The sequence below is a fragment of the Gorilla gorilla genome, chromosome 1 (genome assembly GCF_029281585.2).
Source record: "Gorilla gorilla gorilla isolate KB3781 chromosome 1, NHGRI_mGorGor1-v2.1_pri, whole genome shotgun sequence".
NCBI lineage: Eukaryota > Metazoa > Chordata > Mammalia > Primates > Hominidae > Gorilla > Gorilla gorilla.
In genome coordinates, this window is record NC_073224.2 from 140150565 (window position 1) to 140168713 (window position 18149).

Here is an 18149-nt window from a genome sequence, read left to right on the forward strand (position 1 = left end):
CTTGCAGGAGTTTTTTTTTTTTTTAATTTTAAATTTAAAACTGTAGGAACTCTTTTTTTATATTTAAAGCTAATGGCATGATTACCTATATCAGGGTCACTTAGAGCCTTATTTGGTTTTTAAAGTGGCTTTTTATCTAGAACTTTTAGTCCCCTTACCCCCCCACTCCCTAGCCCTGGTGTGTCGTTAAAATTTCAGAAAGACTCCAGGGTGGCAAGGTGTTATCACTGCACTTATTTTTGTGTGTGCTTGTCATACTGCCCTAAAGGGTAAAGGGGATTTTTCAAATTGTAAATGTGTTATTAGGAATATTTCTTAACATAGCTAAACTTTTCAGTTCAGATATTTTCATTTGCTTCTGTATTTTTATTTTTTATTTTTGTTTATTTATTTATTCATTTATTTTTGAGACAATCTCGCTCTGTCCGCCAGGCTGGAGTGCAGTGGCGCGATCTCGGCTCACTGCAAGCTCCGCCTCCCGGGTTCAAGCGATTCTTCTGCTTCAGCCTCCTGAGTAGCTGGGATTACAGGCGCCCGCCACCACGCCCGGCTAATTTTTTGTATTTTTAGTAGAGACGGGGTTTCACTGTGTTAGCAAGGATGGTCTCTATCTCCTGACCTCGTGATATGCCCGCCTCCGCCTCCCAAAGTGCTGGGATTACAGGCTTGAGCCACCGCGCCTGGCCTATTTATTATTTTCGAGACGGAGTGTTGCTCTTGTGGCCCAGGCTGGAGTGCAACGGCGGGATTTCGGCTCACTGCAACCTCTGCCTCCCGGGTTCAAGCAATTCTCCTGCCTCAGCCTCCTGAGTAGCTGGGATTACAGGCAGGCACCACCACACCCGGCTAATTTTGTATTTTTAGTAGAAACGGGGTTTCTCCATGTTGGTCAGTCTGGTTTCGAACTCCCAACGTCAGGTCATCTGCCTGCCTCGGCCTCCCAAAGTGCTGGGATTACAGGCGTGAGCCACCGCGCCCAGCCACTTCTGTATTTTTAAAAAAGTGGTAAGATTTGAGTATTATACTGGGATAGAACTGAAGTTGGGGGCTTAATTTGATCTATCAGCTTATTGAAAACAAAGACCTTTTAAAAGATGGTTTTGTTAGGTTGGAGAAGTGAGTTTTAATTCGTCATTTAGTTAGCCAGTATGTTGATTTTTTTGGTGAAGTGTACTCTCTGTTTCACACCTGTCAGCTTTTTTAATATTGGATTTTCTCAAAATTCACATAACAATCACACTGTATGAGTACTGTTTTGAAGGTTGTCTGCTAGTCAGAATGAATGGAGATCAATGTGTAGGACACCTTTACTGATATCCAGAGGTTTACCAAAAGACAAGTCACCAAATGTGGCAGAAAAACATGATAAAATTTATTAGGAAAAACTAAAGCTTATGGAGTGAACAGTTATTTCAGGTTGGTGGAATTAGGCAAGAATCCAAGAAAGGAAGACAGTTTTATATGGGAGACTTTGTTAATGGTGGTCATTGTGCTAGATGTTTTGGAGATAGTATTTTATTTAATCCTCATGCAAGCCATTGATATTGGTGGCATTGTCTCTAACAAGTGAGAAAACTAAGACTCAGTAAGGTTAAATAATTTGTCCAGGGTCACTATGGTGGTGCCTGCTGGATTACATTAATGGACAGATTCAAACCTAGGTCTGTGATATTTCAAAGTCCATACACTTCATTGTATCATAGGACAGTAGTTGACGGCGTTTTAAATGGATCTTGAAAGAGGGGTAAAGGTCTTCTTTATCAAAACAAACAAAAATAGTAAAAGTAACATAGAATGTTTGAAAATAGAAAAAAGAAAAAATCTAACCACCTTCAAATCAGTTTCTGTACAGTCTTACATGTACATACTTCGTAGTGTTTTTTGAAATTATAAAACACTACATGCTTTAAAAAAATGCACATTATAAAGGGCATTAAAGAAAGGAAGCCCACTCTTCCCATCCTGAAAACACATACCTTCCTAAGTGGTAAACACTGTTGAGAACAATTGGAAGCATGTATAAAGGTTTTTTTCTTGTCCTTTTAAGTTATGTATATTTTGGTACATTCCATATCATTTTGCAGTTTTCTTGTTTTGATTCCTCAGTGGAGCATGAGCATGTATCTTCTTAACATGCAGATTCATGTCTTGGGATTTTTGTGAAATGAGTTCATACTTGCAAAGTACTTAAAACAATGCCTACCTCCTAGAATGCACTCAATAATTATTAGCTGATGTATTTGTTATCTGTTTACTGTATCTCATTTTTGTTAACGTTTAGCAAGTATTATATAGTTTGGGTATAGCGTAGTTTATTTTTGTAACCACTTAAATTATCCAACATTTTTGCTACTGGAAATAATCCTTGCATAACTGTATGGGTTTTTCTGTAAGATATATTTCTTTTCTTTATATATATATATTTTTTGAGACAGAGTTTCACTCTTGTTGCCCAGGCTGGAGTGCAATGGTGCCATCTCGGCTCACCTCAACCTCTGCCTCCAGGGTTCAAGCGATTCTCCTGCCTCAGCCTCCCGAGTAGCTGGGATTACAGGCATGCACCCCCAAGCCCGGCTACTTTTGTATTTTTAGTAGAGAAGGGGTTTCTCCATGTTGGTCAGGCTGGTCTCGAACTTCCAACCTTAGGTGATCTGCCCGCCTGGGCCTCCCAAAGTGCTGGGATTACAGGTGTCAGCCACTGCGCCCGATCTGTAAGATATATTTCTAGAAATGAAATTTCCAGGTCAGAGGATAAACATTTTTAATTTACTAAGATATTGTTAACATCTAAAAATGTGACAGTTTACCATTGTCCCTGTGTATGAGAGTGCTCGTTTCTTCACATCCTTGCTTATATCAGATATTATTACTCTTTTGCATATTACATGAAATAATGGGGAATACACAGTTCTACCTATTTTGAGCATAGTGTACAGAGATTATTGTATCTTATTTTTCAGTGTAACATTTATTTTTATATGGACAGGAATTTAACCAAATTCCTGTCCATATAAAAATAGGGGGTCCCATTTAGGGGAAAAATAGGGGTCCCATTTAGAAGGCAAAACTTCAGGAGAAAAAGAAGCTTATTCCTGGAATAGCAGATGGCACATTGTTATTACAGTATAGGGAAAAAAAAATTCTTGAAATTTGGGTTGTGTAGAAAAGTATAAAATATTAAATGTCGAGTGCCTTTGCTTCTTAATCTAATAATTCTTGGGAAGCTGCTGAGTGTTTTGCGGGGAGAGGAGAGGTATAATGAGAATTGTACCTTAGGAAAATAATCATGTGTTGAGGAGATACAGAAACAGGGAGACCAATTGAAAGTGTTTTATTAATCTGGGTGAAGGTAATGAAGTCTTCATGCTTGGAGCTGGTGGCAGAAAGGAAAACAGTAGACAAATGTAATAGAATGGAAAGTAGAAGAGAGTTGCAAGAGGGATAGGTAGAGTGCAGAACTGGTGGAGGTAGAATCTGCAGAGCTTGTGTGGAAGTTGGGGACCAAAAGAGTGTTTGGAATCCAATCCCGAGAGTTCGGGGTTTGAAATCCTGCTGATGAGAAATGTGTTGACAGACCATCATCAGATTAGGAAAGTGAGGTTCAAAAACTAGTCTGGAGGAAAATATGAATTTCACTTCAGACAAATTGAGTTTTTTGTTATCTAAACAGAAGTCCATACCCAGTTGGAAATCTGTGTCACAGCATTGTAGAGCTGTGGGGTGGAGCAATTGAAAGATTTAAGAAATATTATCCTAGAGGTTATAATTGAGGCTGTGGAAGTGATGATCCTACAGAGAAATAGGGCAAAAAAGAGAGAAAAAAAAAAGAGAAAAAAAGAAAGAAAGAAAAGCCAAGAGAAAAAGTCTTGGAGAAGGATATCTTCATGAAAGAGACGTAAAAGAGGAACCAGACTTAATTAAAATATTTTTACAATGACTATTTCTGACATTTGTTTTTGATTCTAGTTAGACTTCCTTACTGCCTCCAAAAAATGTGGCGGAAAAACGTGATAAACTTTATTAGGAAAAACTAACGCTTATGGAGTTTCTGTGGAGAGAGCAGTCCCCCCAAAAGTCCATTCTCACGTTTTTATTTCTACCTTTGATTCTCCCATTGCTCCTATTCAAATCATGCTCATTCAGAATCCCTCTTTCTCCATAATGCCTTATTTACTTACCGTGTCAGCCTTAACGGTCTGATTTGAAGCTATGGATAGTTTGGTGATCAAAACCTCACAAAGTAGGCCAGAGACCATACTTTTCACCTCTCATTTTCTATAACTTTGGCAAGTGTCTTAATCAGTGCCCTATTTTACATTTGGGGACAATAATACCTCCCATAGTTCCCTAGGTAGTTGTGAGGAATGCATACTAAGTCCTTGACATGATGTGTTGTAAGCCCTTAGTAATTGTTAACTCTTCTATTATTTCTTCCATACCTCTAAATTACTATAATGAAATGCAGTTTTAAAATTTCTGTCCCTGTGTGATCTTAGGCACTATTTTTTTTTTTTTATAAGCTCTGTGAGCTTCAGTTTCCATACCAGTAAAAAACAACAGAAAAAACCCTTGTATGTTTCTTCCAAGGATTAGCATTCATACATGTAAAGCAGGACTGTGATGACTGGAATAGAGCAGGCACTTAATAAATAGTAACATTATTCAATTATAGGTTAATAGTATTTACTATTGTTTTATCTATTAGTTTTGGGTCTTTAGAGAAGGGGCCATTCCACTTAGCACTGAATTTTGTTTTAAGGAAAGAATTATTGTGAGGGCTACATGGAGTGATCCAAATGAAACCTGTATATCATGTAATAAGATATTTGTTTCCAATCATTTTTCCAGAAAATGAATAAAGAAAATGGAAAAATTGGTCAGGTGAGGTGGCTGTAATCCTAAGACTTTGGGAGGCCGGGCGGGAGGATTGCTTGAGCTCAGGAGCTCAAGACCAGCCTGGATAACATAGTCAGACCCTGTCTCTACAAAAAAATTAAAAAATTAGCTGGGCATGGTGGTATGCACCTGTGGTCCCAGCTACTCGGGAGGGTGAGGTGGGAGGATTGCTTGAGTCTGATACGTGGAGGTTGTAGTGAGCTGAGATTGCACCACTGCTCTCCATCCTGGGCGCCAGAGTGAGATAAGACCCTTCCCCCACCCCCCCAAAACAAAATTAAAAAGAAAATTGAAAGATTACTTGCTGATGGTGCTGTGATTAGAGAAACTAGGATTAGATTGTAGAGTTTCAAATTACTTTGTTTTCCCAGTGTTTTTTTCTTCCTTTCCCCTTACTTTGTCTTACTTTCACTCAAACTCTAAAATCTTTTTCAGAAGTCTTCCCTACTGGCCAGGTGCATTGGCTCATGCCTATAATCACAGCACTTTGGGAGGCCGAGGCAGGCGTATCACCTGAGGTCAGGAGTTCAAGACCAGCCTGGCCAACATGGTGAAACCCCCATCTATACCAAAAATACAAAAATTAGCCAGGCATGGTGGCAGGCGCCTGAAATCCCAGCTACTTGGGAGGCCGAGGCAGGAGAATCACTTGAACCCAGGAAGTGGAGGTTGCAGTGAGCTGAGATCACACCATGGTACTCCAGCCTGGGCAACAGAGCGAGACTCCATCTCAAAAAAAAAGGAAGTCTTTCCTACCATCTTAAGTTGTCAGATCTGACAGATCTTAAATTGGTATTGAATGTGCCACTTTTATGCTCTTTGTTTTTTAGAACCTTCTCTGAAAATGTCATAACTCTGTTAATTTAAAAAAATCATTTTTTTCTTCACTTCCTTCTGTGAAAATGGAGTCTGAAACATTTTTATCTGGGGAAGTGGAAATACTTGACCTATTTTTCAATTTCCCTATAATTTGAGTTTCAGCTATCAAAGTCAACTTAGTTTTTGGCATAGAAGTTTTCTGTGAAGGTAAAATTAAATTACTAGAAAGAAAAGGAGCACATTTTCTGAAATATTTTACGTTTGAACAAATTAAATACAAATGCAAGAAACATGCAAAAATCTCAGTTTATCTAAGCCCAGTAGTGTTCAGAAGAAATTAGCACATATTGAGGAGATGGAAAGTTAATAGTGATATTATAAATAATGGCAATTACCACTTACTGACAACTTGCTGTTTTCAGGCATCTATGGATTTTTACATTCATTCTTTCTGGAGTTTTAGTTCTATGAAATAAATCTCTACATTGCTATTCAGTCTCTTATAAAGCAGATTTAACATTCTGAATTAGGTAGGCGAACTTAGATTTCAACCTTTGTCCCAATAGCTCCCCACTCACTTTGTTTGTCCCTGTGAAATGTTGATCCTTGCTGGACCTGTTTACTTTTCACCTTCTCTCTAAACAGGGAACAGTGATGAACAGTGAAAAGAACATGGCTATTGCAGTTAGATTTTGGTTCAAATCCTAAAAGTATGTGTGATTTAGGGTATCTTCCTTAACCTCAGTTTCCTCATCTCTAATGAGAAGATAAATCTGCTGCTTATAAGGATTCCATCAGACGTGGTCTCTAACTGCCAGGTCATCACCGAGTGTTCATTTCTTTTCCTCTTTCTCTATGTCTCCTTTCCTTTGACTCTACAGTAAAACTACAATCCTTTTCTTTCCCTTTGTCCACAAAATTTTATTGCTGTCTGTATATATCTTGTGCTTAGTCTTAACTTGCTGACTCTGTCAATCTCCTTATCCTTCTGTGGTTTTACCTATTTTTCTAAAAGTCTTCCTACCTAACTCTGCTACTCAGCAGGTGAACACCTATTTCCACCTCTATCCCCAGTCTAGGTTTTTGGTGACAATGCTAAGCTCACCAGGTTTGCCCCAATTCCTAGATGAAATCCTGAACTAAGAAATGTACACTGTCCCCAGATTACTGGAGGAAGCCGCCCCCAATATTTCAACGTAGGTTCTTTCTATTTTCCATAAGTGTCAGCTGGCTGAGAAATAAAGAGAGACAGTATAAAGACAGGAATTTTACAGCTGGGCTGCTGGGGGTGACATCACATATCTGTAGGACCCTGATGCCCTCTGAGCCTCAAAACCAGCAAGTTTTTATTAAGGGTTTCAAAAGGGGAGGGGGTGTAAGAACAGGGAGTAGGCACAAAGATCACATGCTTCAAAGGGCAAAAAGCAGAACTACTAATAAGGGCCTAACAAAGATCACATGCTTCTGAGGGAACAGGACAAAGGGCAAAAGCAGAACTACTGATAAGGGTCTATGTTCAGCGGTGCACGTATTGTCTTGATAAACATCTTAAACAACAGAAAACAGGCTTCGAGAGTAGAGAACCGGTCTGACCACAAATTTACCAGGGCGGAGTTTTGCCCCAACCTAGTAAGCCTGAGGGTACTGCAGGAGACCAGGGCATATCTCAGTCCTTATCTCAACCCCATAAGACAGACATTCCCAGAGCGGCCATTTATAGACCTCCCCCCAGGAATGCATTCCTTTCCCAGGGTATTAATATTAATATTCCTTGCTAGGAAAAGAATTTAGCGTTATCTTCCCTACTTGCACATCTGTTTATGGGTTCTCTGCAAGAAGAAGAAAAATATGACTTTTTTTGCCCAACCCCGCAGGCAGTCAGACCTTATGTTTGTCTTCCCTTGTTCCCTAAAAATCGGTTATTCTGTTCTTTTTCAAGGAGCACTGATTTCATACTGTTCAAACACACATGTTTTACAGTCAATTTGTACAGTTAACACAATTATCACAGTGGTCCTGAGGTGACATACATCCTCAGCTTATGAAGCTAACAGGATTAAGAGATTAAAGACAGGAGTAAGAAATTATAAAAGTATTATTTGGGAACTGATAAATGCCCATATTAAAATGAAATCTTCACAATTTATGTTCCTCTGCCATGGCTCCAGCTGGTCCCTCCGTTCAGTGTCCCTGACTTCCCGCAACACCAGATTAGTTTCTAACTCAGTTCGGAATTTCAATTTCATTTTCTAATAGAAGCAATATGTGAAAGAAAAACCTAAACTCGACCTCAATTCATTATTAAAATTAAGCTGAAAGCTGAGTCATGCAAGCAACTGCATTTCCTTTTGTTTCAAAGCAGAGAGCTACAGATAAAAGGTTAGATATCTCCACAGGTAGCTACTGTATGTTCACCTTATCTTATGTAAAGTGCCAGCTTACTGAGCATAAGCCAATGCATACTTGACACTTGACTATTCCCCTACCTGCTCATTTTGTCTTGGAACATGTGAATGACAAGTTCCTCTTTCCCCTCCAGCCCACTTTTCCCCTTTAGATACTGAAGCCCTCAAAGTCATCTTGGGAGAAAGGCACAGACAATAGACTGTTTCTGTGATTCTGTGTTTTTTTTTTTTTTTCTCCGAGGCATTGTCCTTAGCCTGGCAAAATAAATTTCTAAGTTGATTAAAACCTGTCATAGATACTTTTTGGTTTCCAAATATTATAAATGGTGGTTCTGTTTTCAGGCCAAAAGCCTAGAAATAAAAGCATGTTTAAGACATAAATTAATTAAAATATATTGCACTTGTGCCAAAATAAAAGAAAATAATGCCATTGTAATTCTCATAATAAAATAAAATGAAAACAATATTTAGTAGGAAGTGGCTATTTACCTTAAACATTGTAGAATGTACTTGATGGAAGAAAAAAACAAAAATGCAACCAATGGAAATTCTGAAAGGAGCTTCCAAGTGACTTAAGGATTACTGTGTTTTTATATTATGGGTAGTTAAACAACCACCTTTCTCATACAGAAGATTACTGTGAGAATGCTAATTTATTTGCCATATTTATACTTTTTGTTCAGGCTCACAAATGGAATGAAGTGAGAATAAGGCAAAATCCAGCTTCTATCTCCAAAAATTTTCCCTGTTGCTTAGCCTGTTTGTTCCTTTGATTCTGAGAACTTTTCTTTTTTACTGAAATTCTTGATACTCCTAATTTAGAATTTGATTCAAGGCTGAAACTTAATGGTCTATGCATGCCATAAAGTAATGTTCGTCAGACTGCAGGTTAAGATCCATTGGTAGATCGTGAAATAATGCAGTAGGGTGTAACCAGCATAAAACAAAAAAAGGAAGAAATAGGAAACATACACATCTATAACATGTAGTAAAGGTAAATAATGTTTCATGAAATGTTTGTTGGGTTATAATGTAAAAATATTTCTTACTTTGGATGTAGTAAACGAAAATTAAAACCACTATATATTGCAAAAAAAAAAAAAAAAGAGACCCTTTTCCAAATTATGTAGATATTTTATAGTGAACTATTTTGGCTAAGTTTTTGCTTTTTTGCATCTCAGTCTTCATAATTAAGAATTCCTTGTTGCCTCATACCTATGCATTAATTAAGACTCTCGGTACCTGCTTCACTCATATCTTAGGTAATGTAGAGTGGGTGTAACTGGGCTGAGTTCCCACAATTTTTTTGTGTGCATGTCAACTTTTGAACTCCTTTGATGCTTTAATTTAAAATAAATGACTAACAAGAGCTAGAACTTGAATGCAATATAACTAGACATGATTCACTGTTTGCTAGCTTAATCATCTGACATGGTTTTAAAAGATTGTTTTCCTCCTTTTTTCTTGTTCTCACATGTTCTTAGAGTTGCACAATACTAAGACGTTTAATGACCGATTTATTTTAAAAAGTCTTTTGTTAACACATGCTCCTTTTTCCAATGACTTTCTTACATCTAAATATTTTTGATTGAATTCTAGTTTTGTCTGAATTTTTACTTTGTAATAAATATATTCTCTTGATTAACATCACTTGCGTCTGTGGCCCACAATCAAATAATAATTACATTTTCATTTAAGTACAAGAATTTTGTATTTACATAATGAAGAATATACTTGCTTTGAGGTTTTATCTTTATGTGAGATATATGTAGAACATGGTGTAAGCAGTCATCATACCCTTTTACTAAGCACTTGTCTTTCAGGTAAGAAAGAAAACTGTACAAATCTCATGAGGTTTGGGAATATTTTAGTTACAGAATCAGGATAACTGCTGTTTTGGTTTTTTAAAATAGTAAATCTCTCTGTCTTGGGTGGACAAAATAAATCTTTTTTGTTTTATCTTCTATTTTGTATAGACAACAGAATGGGAATATTAATTTAAGAAAATCATACATAATTGATAGGAGTCCTTTCTGTGCTTAAAGGGTGATTTCATAATATAATAGCTTATTGTTGACAGTCGATAATTTTAACTTAAATGTTTCCATGACTAACTCCTATTCTGTCATAATTATGTGATCTGTTAATATAGGTTGGCTAATGAATTTATGTATTAGTTTGAAAAAAAGTTGTACCTTAAAACATTAACTAGAAAACCATAATTAGCTATTATAATGAAAATTGAACTTTACCTTGAACAGTCAGCATTTGACAGAGGGCAAAGAAGTTGCCATTGTACAGGTTCCTCTCTGACCTTGTTATATTTTCCTAATCGATGCTGGGTGGTGGTGTCTTAGTCACTTCCCTTTCTTGTCTTATACCCCTTGCTCAAATAATTCCCAATATGCTTTTCCACTTTGCTTTTCTAAAATCATAAAATTTTAGAATTGAAGGTGGCCTTGAATGTCTTCTGGTTCACTTGGTGTATTTTGCAACTGATGAAACAGATTTAGTGACTTGGTTGATGCTGTTCAGCTGTTTAGTGCACAGCAGAGACTGGATATCAAGTTTGTTTCCATTTTCACTGACAGAAAGTTAGTGCCAAATAAATATTTGTTAAACTGAAGTAACTATTTTCACTATACCATTCTTTAGGTAAGTGGCACATGACTACATTTAATCTTCTTAATAATGGCGAAGTCGATTAAATAGTGATCTTCCTTCCCTTCCTTCCCTCTCTCCCTCTGTCCCTCCCTCCCTTTCTCTCTCTCTCCCTCCGACCCCAGGCTGGAGTGCAGTGTCACAATCATAGCTCACTGCAGCTTTGGCCTCTTGGATTCAAGGAGCCCACCTTCCACCTCGGCCTCTTGAGTAGCTGAGACTACAGGCATGCCACTGTGCCTGGCTAATTTTTTTTTTTTTTAATTTTTGGAGAGACAGGGTCTCACTTGTTGCCCAGGCTGGTCTTGAACTCCTGGCTTCAAGTAATTCTCCTGCTTTAGTCTCCCAAAGTGTTGGGATTATAGGTGTGAACTACTGCACTTGGCTGCAGTTATTTCCTTAAATATTCTGTTTCGTATAATAATCAACCATATTATTATTATTATTATTTTCTCCACGGAGAAATCTTAAACTCCTTTTATGTTGTAGATATTTTTCAGAAGCTCTTGGTTGGTTCATTTGTTTCTTTCACTCCTCCTTAAATGAAAAGAATTCTCCCCAGCTTTCATGTTTGATAAATAGTGGGGTATATGGTACTGTTGGACCCTATGCTGTTTACTTAGTAGCTCCTGGCATTAGGTGCAGGGCTGGTTAAAGTGTATATTTCCCAGCACAATATCTGGCGTTTAACAGGAATTCCTGTAGTTTAATTTAGTGAGGGATTTGTTTACGTAACTATATATGTGTTTAATGCTGTAAATTTCCCCTTAAGCACTGCTTTTGCAGCATCCCACAAATTTATTCTCTTAAATTTATTAAGTTGTATCTTATGGCCCAGAATGTAGTCTATCTAGGTGAACATTCCATGTGAGCTTGAGAAGAACGTGTATTCTGTTGTTGGATGAAATAGTCTATGGATATCCATTATATCCAGTTGACTGATGTTGTTGAATTCACCCATGTCCTTAATGATTTTCTGCCTTCTGGATCTGTGCATTTCTCTCTCTCTCTCTCTCTTTCTCTCTCTCTCTCTCTTTGAGACAAGGTCTCACTCTCTGTTGCTCAGGCAGGAGTGCAGGGGTGTGGTGTGACCATAGCTAACTGCAACCTTGAACTCCTGTGTTCAAGTCATCCTCCCTCCTAAGCCTCTTGAGTAGCTGAGACTACTTGTGTAGTCCACTGCACCCAACTATTTATTTACTTACTTATTTTTTGTTTGTTTTTACAGACAGTCTCATTATGTTGCCTAGGCTGGTCTCGAATTCCTGGCCTCATGTCATCTTCCCGCCTTGGCCTAACAAAGTGCTGGGATTATAGGCATGAGCCATGGTACCCAGCCTGGATCTGTCCATTTCTGATAGTGGATTCATCTATTTCTCCATATAGTTCTATTAGTTTTTGCCTCACTTATTTTGATGCTCTATTGCATTGTTATGTCTTCTTGGAGAATTGACCCTTTTATTATTAGGTAAAGCTCTCTTTATCTCTGATAACTTTCCTTGGTTTGAAGTCTACTGTCTGAAATTAACGTAGCTACTCCTGCTTTCTTTAAATTAGTGTTAATGTAGTATATCTTTCTCTATGCATTTACTTTTAATCTATATGTGTCTTTATATTTAAAGTGGGTGTCCTGTAGAAAACACATAATAGGGTCTGTTTCCTGATCCACTTTGACAATCTGTCTTTTAATTGCTACATTTAGACAATTGACATTTAAAGTGATTAGTGATATAGAGGGACAGCTTTTTTTTTTTTTTGGAGTCTTGCTCTGTTGCCCAGGCTGGAGTGCAGTGGCGTGATCACGGCTCACTGCAAGCTCTGCCTCCTGGGTTCACGCCATTCTCTAGCCTCAGCCTCCTGAGTAGTTGGAACTACAGGTGCCCGCCCGCAATGCCCAGCTAATTTTTTTTGTATTTTTTTTAGTAGAGACGGGGTTTCACCATGTTAGCCAGGATGGTCTTGATCTCTTGACCTCGTGATCCACCCACCTCAGCCTCCCGAAGTGTTGGGATTATAGGTGTGAGCCACCGCGCCCGGCCAGGGATAGCTAGTTTTATGACACTTCACTTTATTGTGCTTTGCAGATAGTGTGTTTTTTACAAATCGAATGTTTGTCTTTTTTAAAAAAATCAAATTATAAAAAAATTTATAAAATTATTAAAAAAAGAAAAAGAGAGGGTCTTGTTATGTTGCCCAGGCTGGTTTCGAACTCCTGGGCTCAAGCAATCTTCCTGCCCTTCCCTCCCAAAGTGCTGGGATTACAGGCATGAGCCACCGCACCCAGCCTTTTTTTTTTTTTTTTTTTTAATTGAGACAGAAGTCTTGCTTTATTATCCAGGCTGGAGTGCAGTGGTGTGATTGTAGCTCACTGCCACCTTGAATTCTTGGGCTCAATGGATCCTCCTGCCTCAGCCTCTTAAGTAGCTGGGGTCATAGGCACGTGCCACCACAGCCAGCTAATTTTTTCATTTTTTGTAGACATGAGATCTCACCATGTTGCCCAGGCTGGTCTTGAACTCCTGAACTCAAGGGATCCTTCATCCTCAGCCTCTCAAAGTGTTGGGATAATAGGGTTGAGGTTCCCTTGAGCCCAGGGTTTGGAGACCAGCCCCCTTGTCCCGTTCCTGGCTACAAATTGAAGGCTTGTGGCAACTCCTCATTGAGCAAGTCTGTTGGCACCATTTTTCCAACAGCACGTGCTCACTTTGTGTCTCTATGTCACATTTTGGTAAATTTCTATTTTATTATTTGTTATTTGTTATTTTTAATTAAAAAATAGAGATGGGGGTCTCATTATATTGCCCAGGCTGGTCTTGAACTACTGGGCTCAAGCGATCCTCCCAACTTGGCCTCCCAAAATGCGGGCATTACAGGTGGGAGCCACCACGCTTGGCCACACTTTTGCAAGTTTCTAGACTTTTTCATTATATCTGTTATGGTGATCTGTGATCAGTGATCTTTGATGTTTCTATTGTTTTGGAGAGACACAAACTGCACCCGTATAAGATGGCAAACTTAATTGATAACTGTGTATGTTCTGACTGCTCTACCAACTGGCTATTCTCCAATCTCTCTCCTTCTCCTCAGGCCTCCCTATTCCCTGAGGCACAACAATATTGAAATTGGGCCATTTAAGAACCCTATAATGGCCTGTAAGTGTTCAAGTGAAAGGAAGAGTCATATATCTTTCACTTTCAATAAAAAGCTAGAAATGATTAAGCTTAGTGAGGAAGGCATGCCAAAAGCCAAGAGTGGCTGAAAGTCAGGCCTCTTGTTCCAGTCAGCCAAGTTGTAAATGCAAAGAGAAAGTTCTTGAAGAAAATGGTTACTCCAGTGAACATATGAATGATAAGAAGGCAAAACAGCCTTATTGTTGATATGGAGAAAGTTTAGTGGTCTGGATAGAAGATCAAACCAACCACAACATTTCCTTAAGCCAAAGTCTAATCCAGAGCGAGGTCCTACCTTTGTTTAATTCTATGAAGGCTGAGAGAGGTAGGTCCCTAAGAGAGAGGTCCCTGCTCTATCTCACCATCCCTTATATCTTGTCATTTATTTTGCTGATATAGAAGCATACGAAAGTAAGCATATATAAACATATACAAATAATTATATGTATTATTATTTTGAACAAACTTTCATGTTAGACTAAGTGGAAGAAAAACATTTTTACTTTACCTTCACTTATTTCTTTTCCAATGCTCTCCTTTCTTTATGTAGATCTGAATTTCTGACCTTTATTGTTTTTCTTTTCTCTTAGGAATTTCTTTTCACTTTTCTTGCAAGATAGGTTTTACCAGCAAAACATTCCCTCAATTTTTGTTTGTCTGAGAAAGTCTTCCTATTTCTTCTTCACTTTTGAGAGATAATCTTTTGGGGTATAGAATTCTATGGTGCCACCTTTTCCTCTCAACACTTTAAATATTTCACTCTACTCTCTTCTTGCTTGTGTGGTTTCTGAGCAAAAGTCAGATAATAATTCTCATCTTTGTTCCTATCTTTTTCCTCTGGCTTCTTTCAGGATTTAAAAAAACACTTAGATTTCTGTAGTTTGAAAATGATATGCCATATTAATCAGGGTTTTCCACAGTTACAGATTAAAATAAGATTTTATTTATATTATTATAGATATTTATTATGGAAATTGACTTGTGATTCTGAAAGCCCACAAGTCTCAAAATCTGTTGTCTACAAGCTGCAGAACCAGGAAAGCCGCTGGAGTAGTTCAGTGTAAGCCTAAAGGCCTAAGAACCGGGGGAACCCATAGCACACCTCCTGGTCAGGTCTGAGGGCCTTGGGTTGGGGAAAGGATTGCTGGTGTAAGTCCTGTGGTTTTAAGGCCCCAGGACCAGGAACCTTGATGTCTGAGGGCAAGAGAAGAGGGATGTCTCAGATCAAGAAGAGAGAGTAATTCCCTATTCCTCTGCTTTTTTGTTCTATTTAGGCCCTCAGAGGATTAGATGATACCTACCCACTTTGGTGAGGTGATCTTTTTACTCAGTTTCCTGACTGAGATGCTAACCTCTTTTAGAAATACATTCATAGACACTTCCAGAAATAATATTTCATCAGCTATCAGAACATCCCTCAGCCCAGTCAAGTTGACATATAAATTAACCATCATATATACCTAGATGTAGTTTTTTATTTATTGTTTATTTATTTATCCTACTTGGTATTGTGTATCTGATAATAGTTTGGGGGAAATTCTCAGTCATAATTGTTTCAAATAATTCTTCTGTTTCCTTCCCTCTTCTCCTTCTGGAATTCCGATTCCACGTTTGTTGTACCTTTTGTAGTTCCACAGTTCTTGGATCTGTTCTCTTTTTTTCAGTCTTTTTTTTTTTTCTTTTCAGTTTGATATTTTTCTATTGAGATATCTTCAGGCTAAGAGATTCTTATCTCAGATATGTCCAGTCTACCCATAAGCCCATACTTCACTTCTTTTAAAGTGTTTTTGATCTCTAGCATTTCTTTTTGGTTCTGAGAATTTCCATCTCTGTGCATTTGTTCTTGCATGCCATCTACTTTATCCATTGGAGCATTTAGCATCTTAATCATAATGTTTTAAATTCCTGGTCTAATAATTCCAACATCTCCATCATACCTAAGTCTGGTTCTGAGGCTTGCTCTGTTTCTTCAAATTGTGTTCTCTGCCTTTCAGTATGCCTTGTAATTTGTTCTTAATAACTGGACATGATGCAGTGGGTAAAAGGAACTGCTGTAAATAGGCCTTTAATAATGTGGTGGTAAGGAGAGGGAGGAGGAGAACTGTTCTGTAGTCCTGTGAGTAGACCTCAGTATTTTAGTGAGCTTATGCCCCTGGAGTGTGAACTTCACAACCGCTTCAAGGTTCTTCCCCCACTTAAGTGAAACAGGATGGCTAATGTGGGCAGGAGTTCGGCATTTCCCCTCCTCCAGGTCATGTTGGCTCTGATAAAACCCCAGCAGGTTAGGCTGCAGTTAAATAGTTGCTCCTGATTGACATAACTAAAAAACAATAATTTTTTCTAGTGATTCTAAGGCTGCTATTGTCTATGACCAGATATATGATATAGAAAACTCCTTTTCTATAAATAATAAACTGCCTCTTAGGTGTTTCCCATCTGCAACCTGTCCATGGTGTTAACTTTATTTACTGCCATGTATCATGTGACTGCTCATCACCTCCAGCCTTGTTGAGTCCTGTGATTTGCAGGTTTTGAATATATGCATCAAACAAAGTGGTTGATCTGGGCTACAAGAGGGTGGGACTGAGGTAGAGTAGCTGGTTTTCTATTATCCAGATGCTAAGAGGAAGATTGGAGCCATGGGAGGGAAGAAGATTGTGTGGGCTGACAATTGTGTTTCTTAATTCAGAAGTATCTGGGCTACAGGTAGTAGAATTATTATCTCTACCAATTGGTTCTCTGTTATCCTCAGTTTTCAGTATTGCAAATTAAATAATCCACCCAGTCATCATGATCAGTTTAATAGGAAGTTGGGAAAAGTCTTATCATAGATTTATTCAGGTGATGATATTTAAATCCAGAAGAAACATTTCTTCTTTGTTCTTTAAGCTTTCTAGGATGACGTGGAGTAAAACCTTTTGCTTTTATTGACTAGTTTATTATTTCCAATTGATAATAAAGAAAGCTTTTATTTATTATCTTCCTTGTCAGATTTTGAGCTATATTTTCATTTTTATTTAAACAACCTTGGGCCAGGCACAGTGGCTCATGCCTGTAATCCCAGAACTTTGGGAGGCCAAGGTGGGCGGATCACCTAAGGTCAGGAGTTCGAGACCAGCCTGGTGTAACTCTGTCTCTACCAAAATACAAAAATTAGCCAGGTGTGGTGGCGCATGCCTGTATTCCCAGTTACTGGGGAAGCTGAGGCAAGAGAATCACTTGAACCCGGGAGGCGGAGGTTGCAGTGAGCCGAGATCGTGCCACTGCACTCCAGCTCGGGCAACAGAGCGAGATCTCTGTCTCGAGAAAAAAAAAACAGCATTGAAAAGAGATCTTTGTTTCCTTATTTTTCAGGTAAGGAAGTGGAGGATTAAATGATTTGCCCAAAGTCTCACAGTAATTTGTAGAGCTGAGATTAAAATTCAGGTGAAACTTCACATATCACATTCTTTTTATCAGGTATGTTGAGAATATGGTTTGCTGAACACAGAAAGCAAGTAGTTATCTAGAATTACGGTCCTGCTGTGTAAAAACTTTTATATTTTAATTATATATGACAATAATGGGCTTTTACCCTTCTTTTTGAGATGGCAGTTTCTGGATTTACTCTTGGTACCTGCATACTTCTGTTGCACATTAGTTATGTGGCTAATTATCCCAATGGAAAAGTAACACAGTCATGCCATGGAATGATTCCTGAACATGGTCATAGTCCACAGTCTGTTCCTGTTCATGACATTCACGTGAGTCAGATGACATTCAGGCCAGGAGATCAGATTGAAGGTACCGTGCTGGGATTAACTGTTTACATTTTGGATTTCACTCTTTTACTGTTTATTGAATCTTTATTATTACTTGATTTAGAAGATTTCACTTAAATCTGTTTTCTTTTGTAAGATACTATCATACTTCTTATTTTTGGTTCCAGATGACTGTATTACTTAAGTAGTCTGTGTATTCCCCATCCAGAACAGGCTTTAAAATAAGTTTTTATCGTTATTTACTATTTTTATTAATTGTGCTATCATTTCAAGAGAAGAGAAAAATGAAGTTTATTTTATCTTGTTTAAAATATAATAAACCCTTGTCCTTCTTGATATCATATAATTTTAAGAACAATTCTCTAATTTCTCTGGTAAAATGTAGGCTGATTATTAAAGATAAATCTATAACAGCATTTTGCAAACTTTATTTTTTG

General features: G+C 38.0%; 1 protein-coding gene across 3 annotated transcripts in view; it reads left to right on the forward strand.

The window, feature by feature from the left end:
• Positions 1 to 18149, forward strand: part of FRRS1 (ferric chelate reductase 1) — a 63822-nt gene that overhangs the window by 339 nt on the left and 45334 nt on the right. For 2 of the 3 annotated variants that reach the window (XR_010130332.1, XM_031005595.3), the window contains exons 2-3: positions 17306 to 17410; positions 17539 to 17734. Coding sequence is in view for 2 of the 3 variants with exons in the window: in XM_031005595.3 (XP_030861455.1) it covers positions 17539 to 17734 (196 nt within the window). In the remaining variant the exon portion in view is untranslated. The remainder of the gene's footprint in view (positions 1 to 17305; positions 17411 to 17538; positions 17735 to 18149) is intronic. The other variant, XM_055352832.2, reaches the window with a different exon arrangement.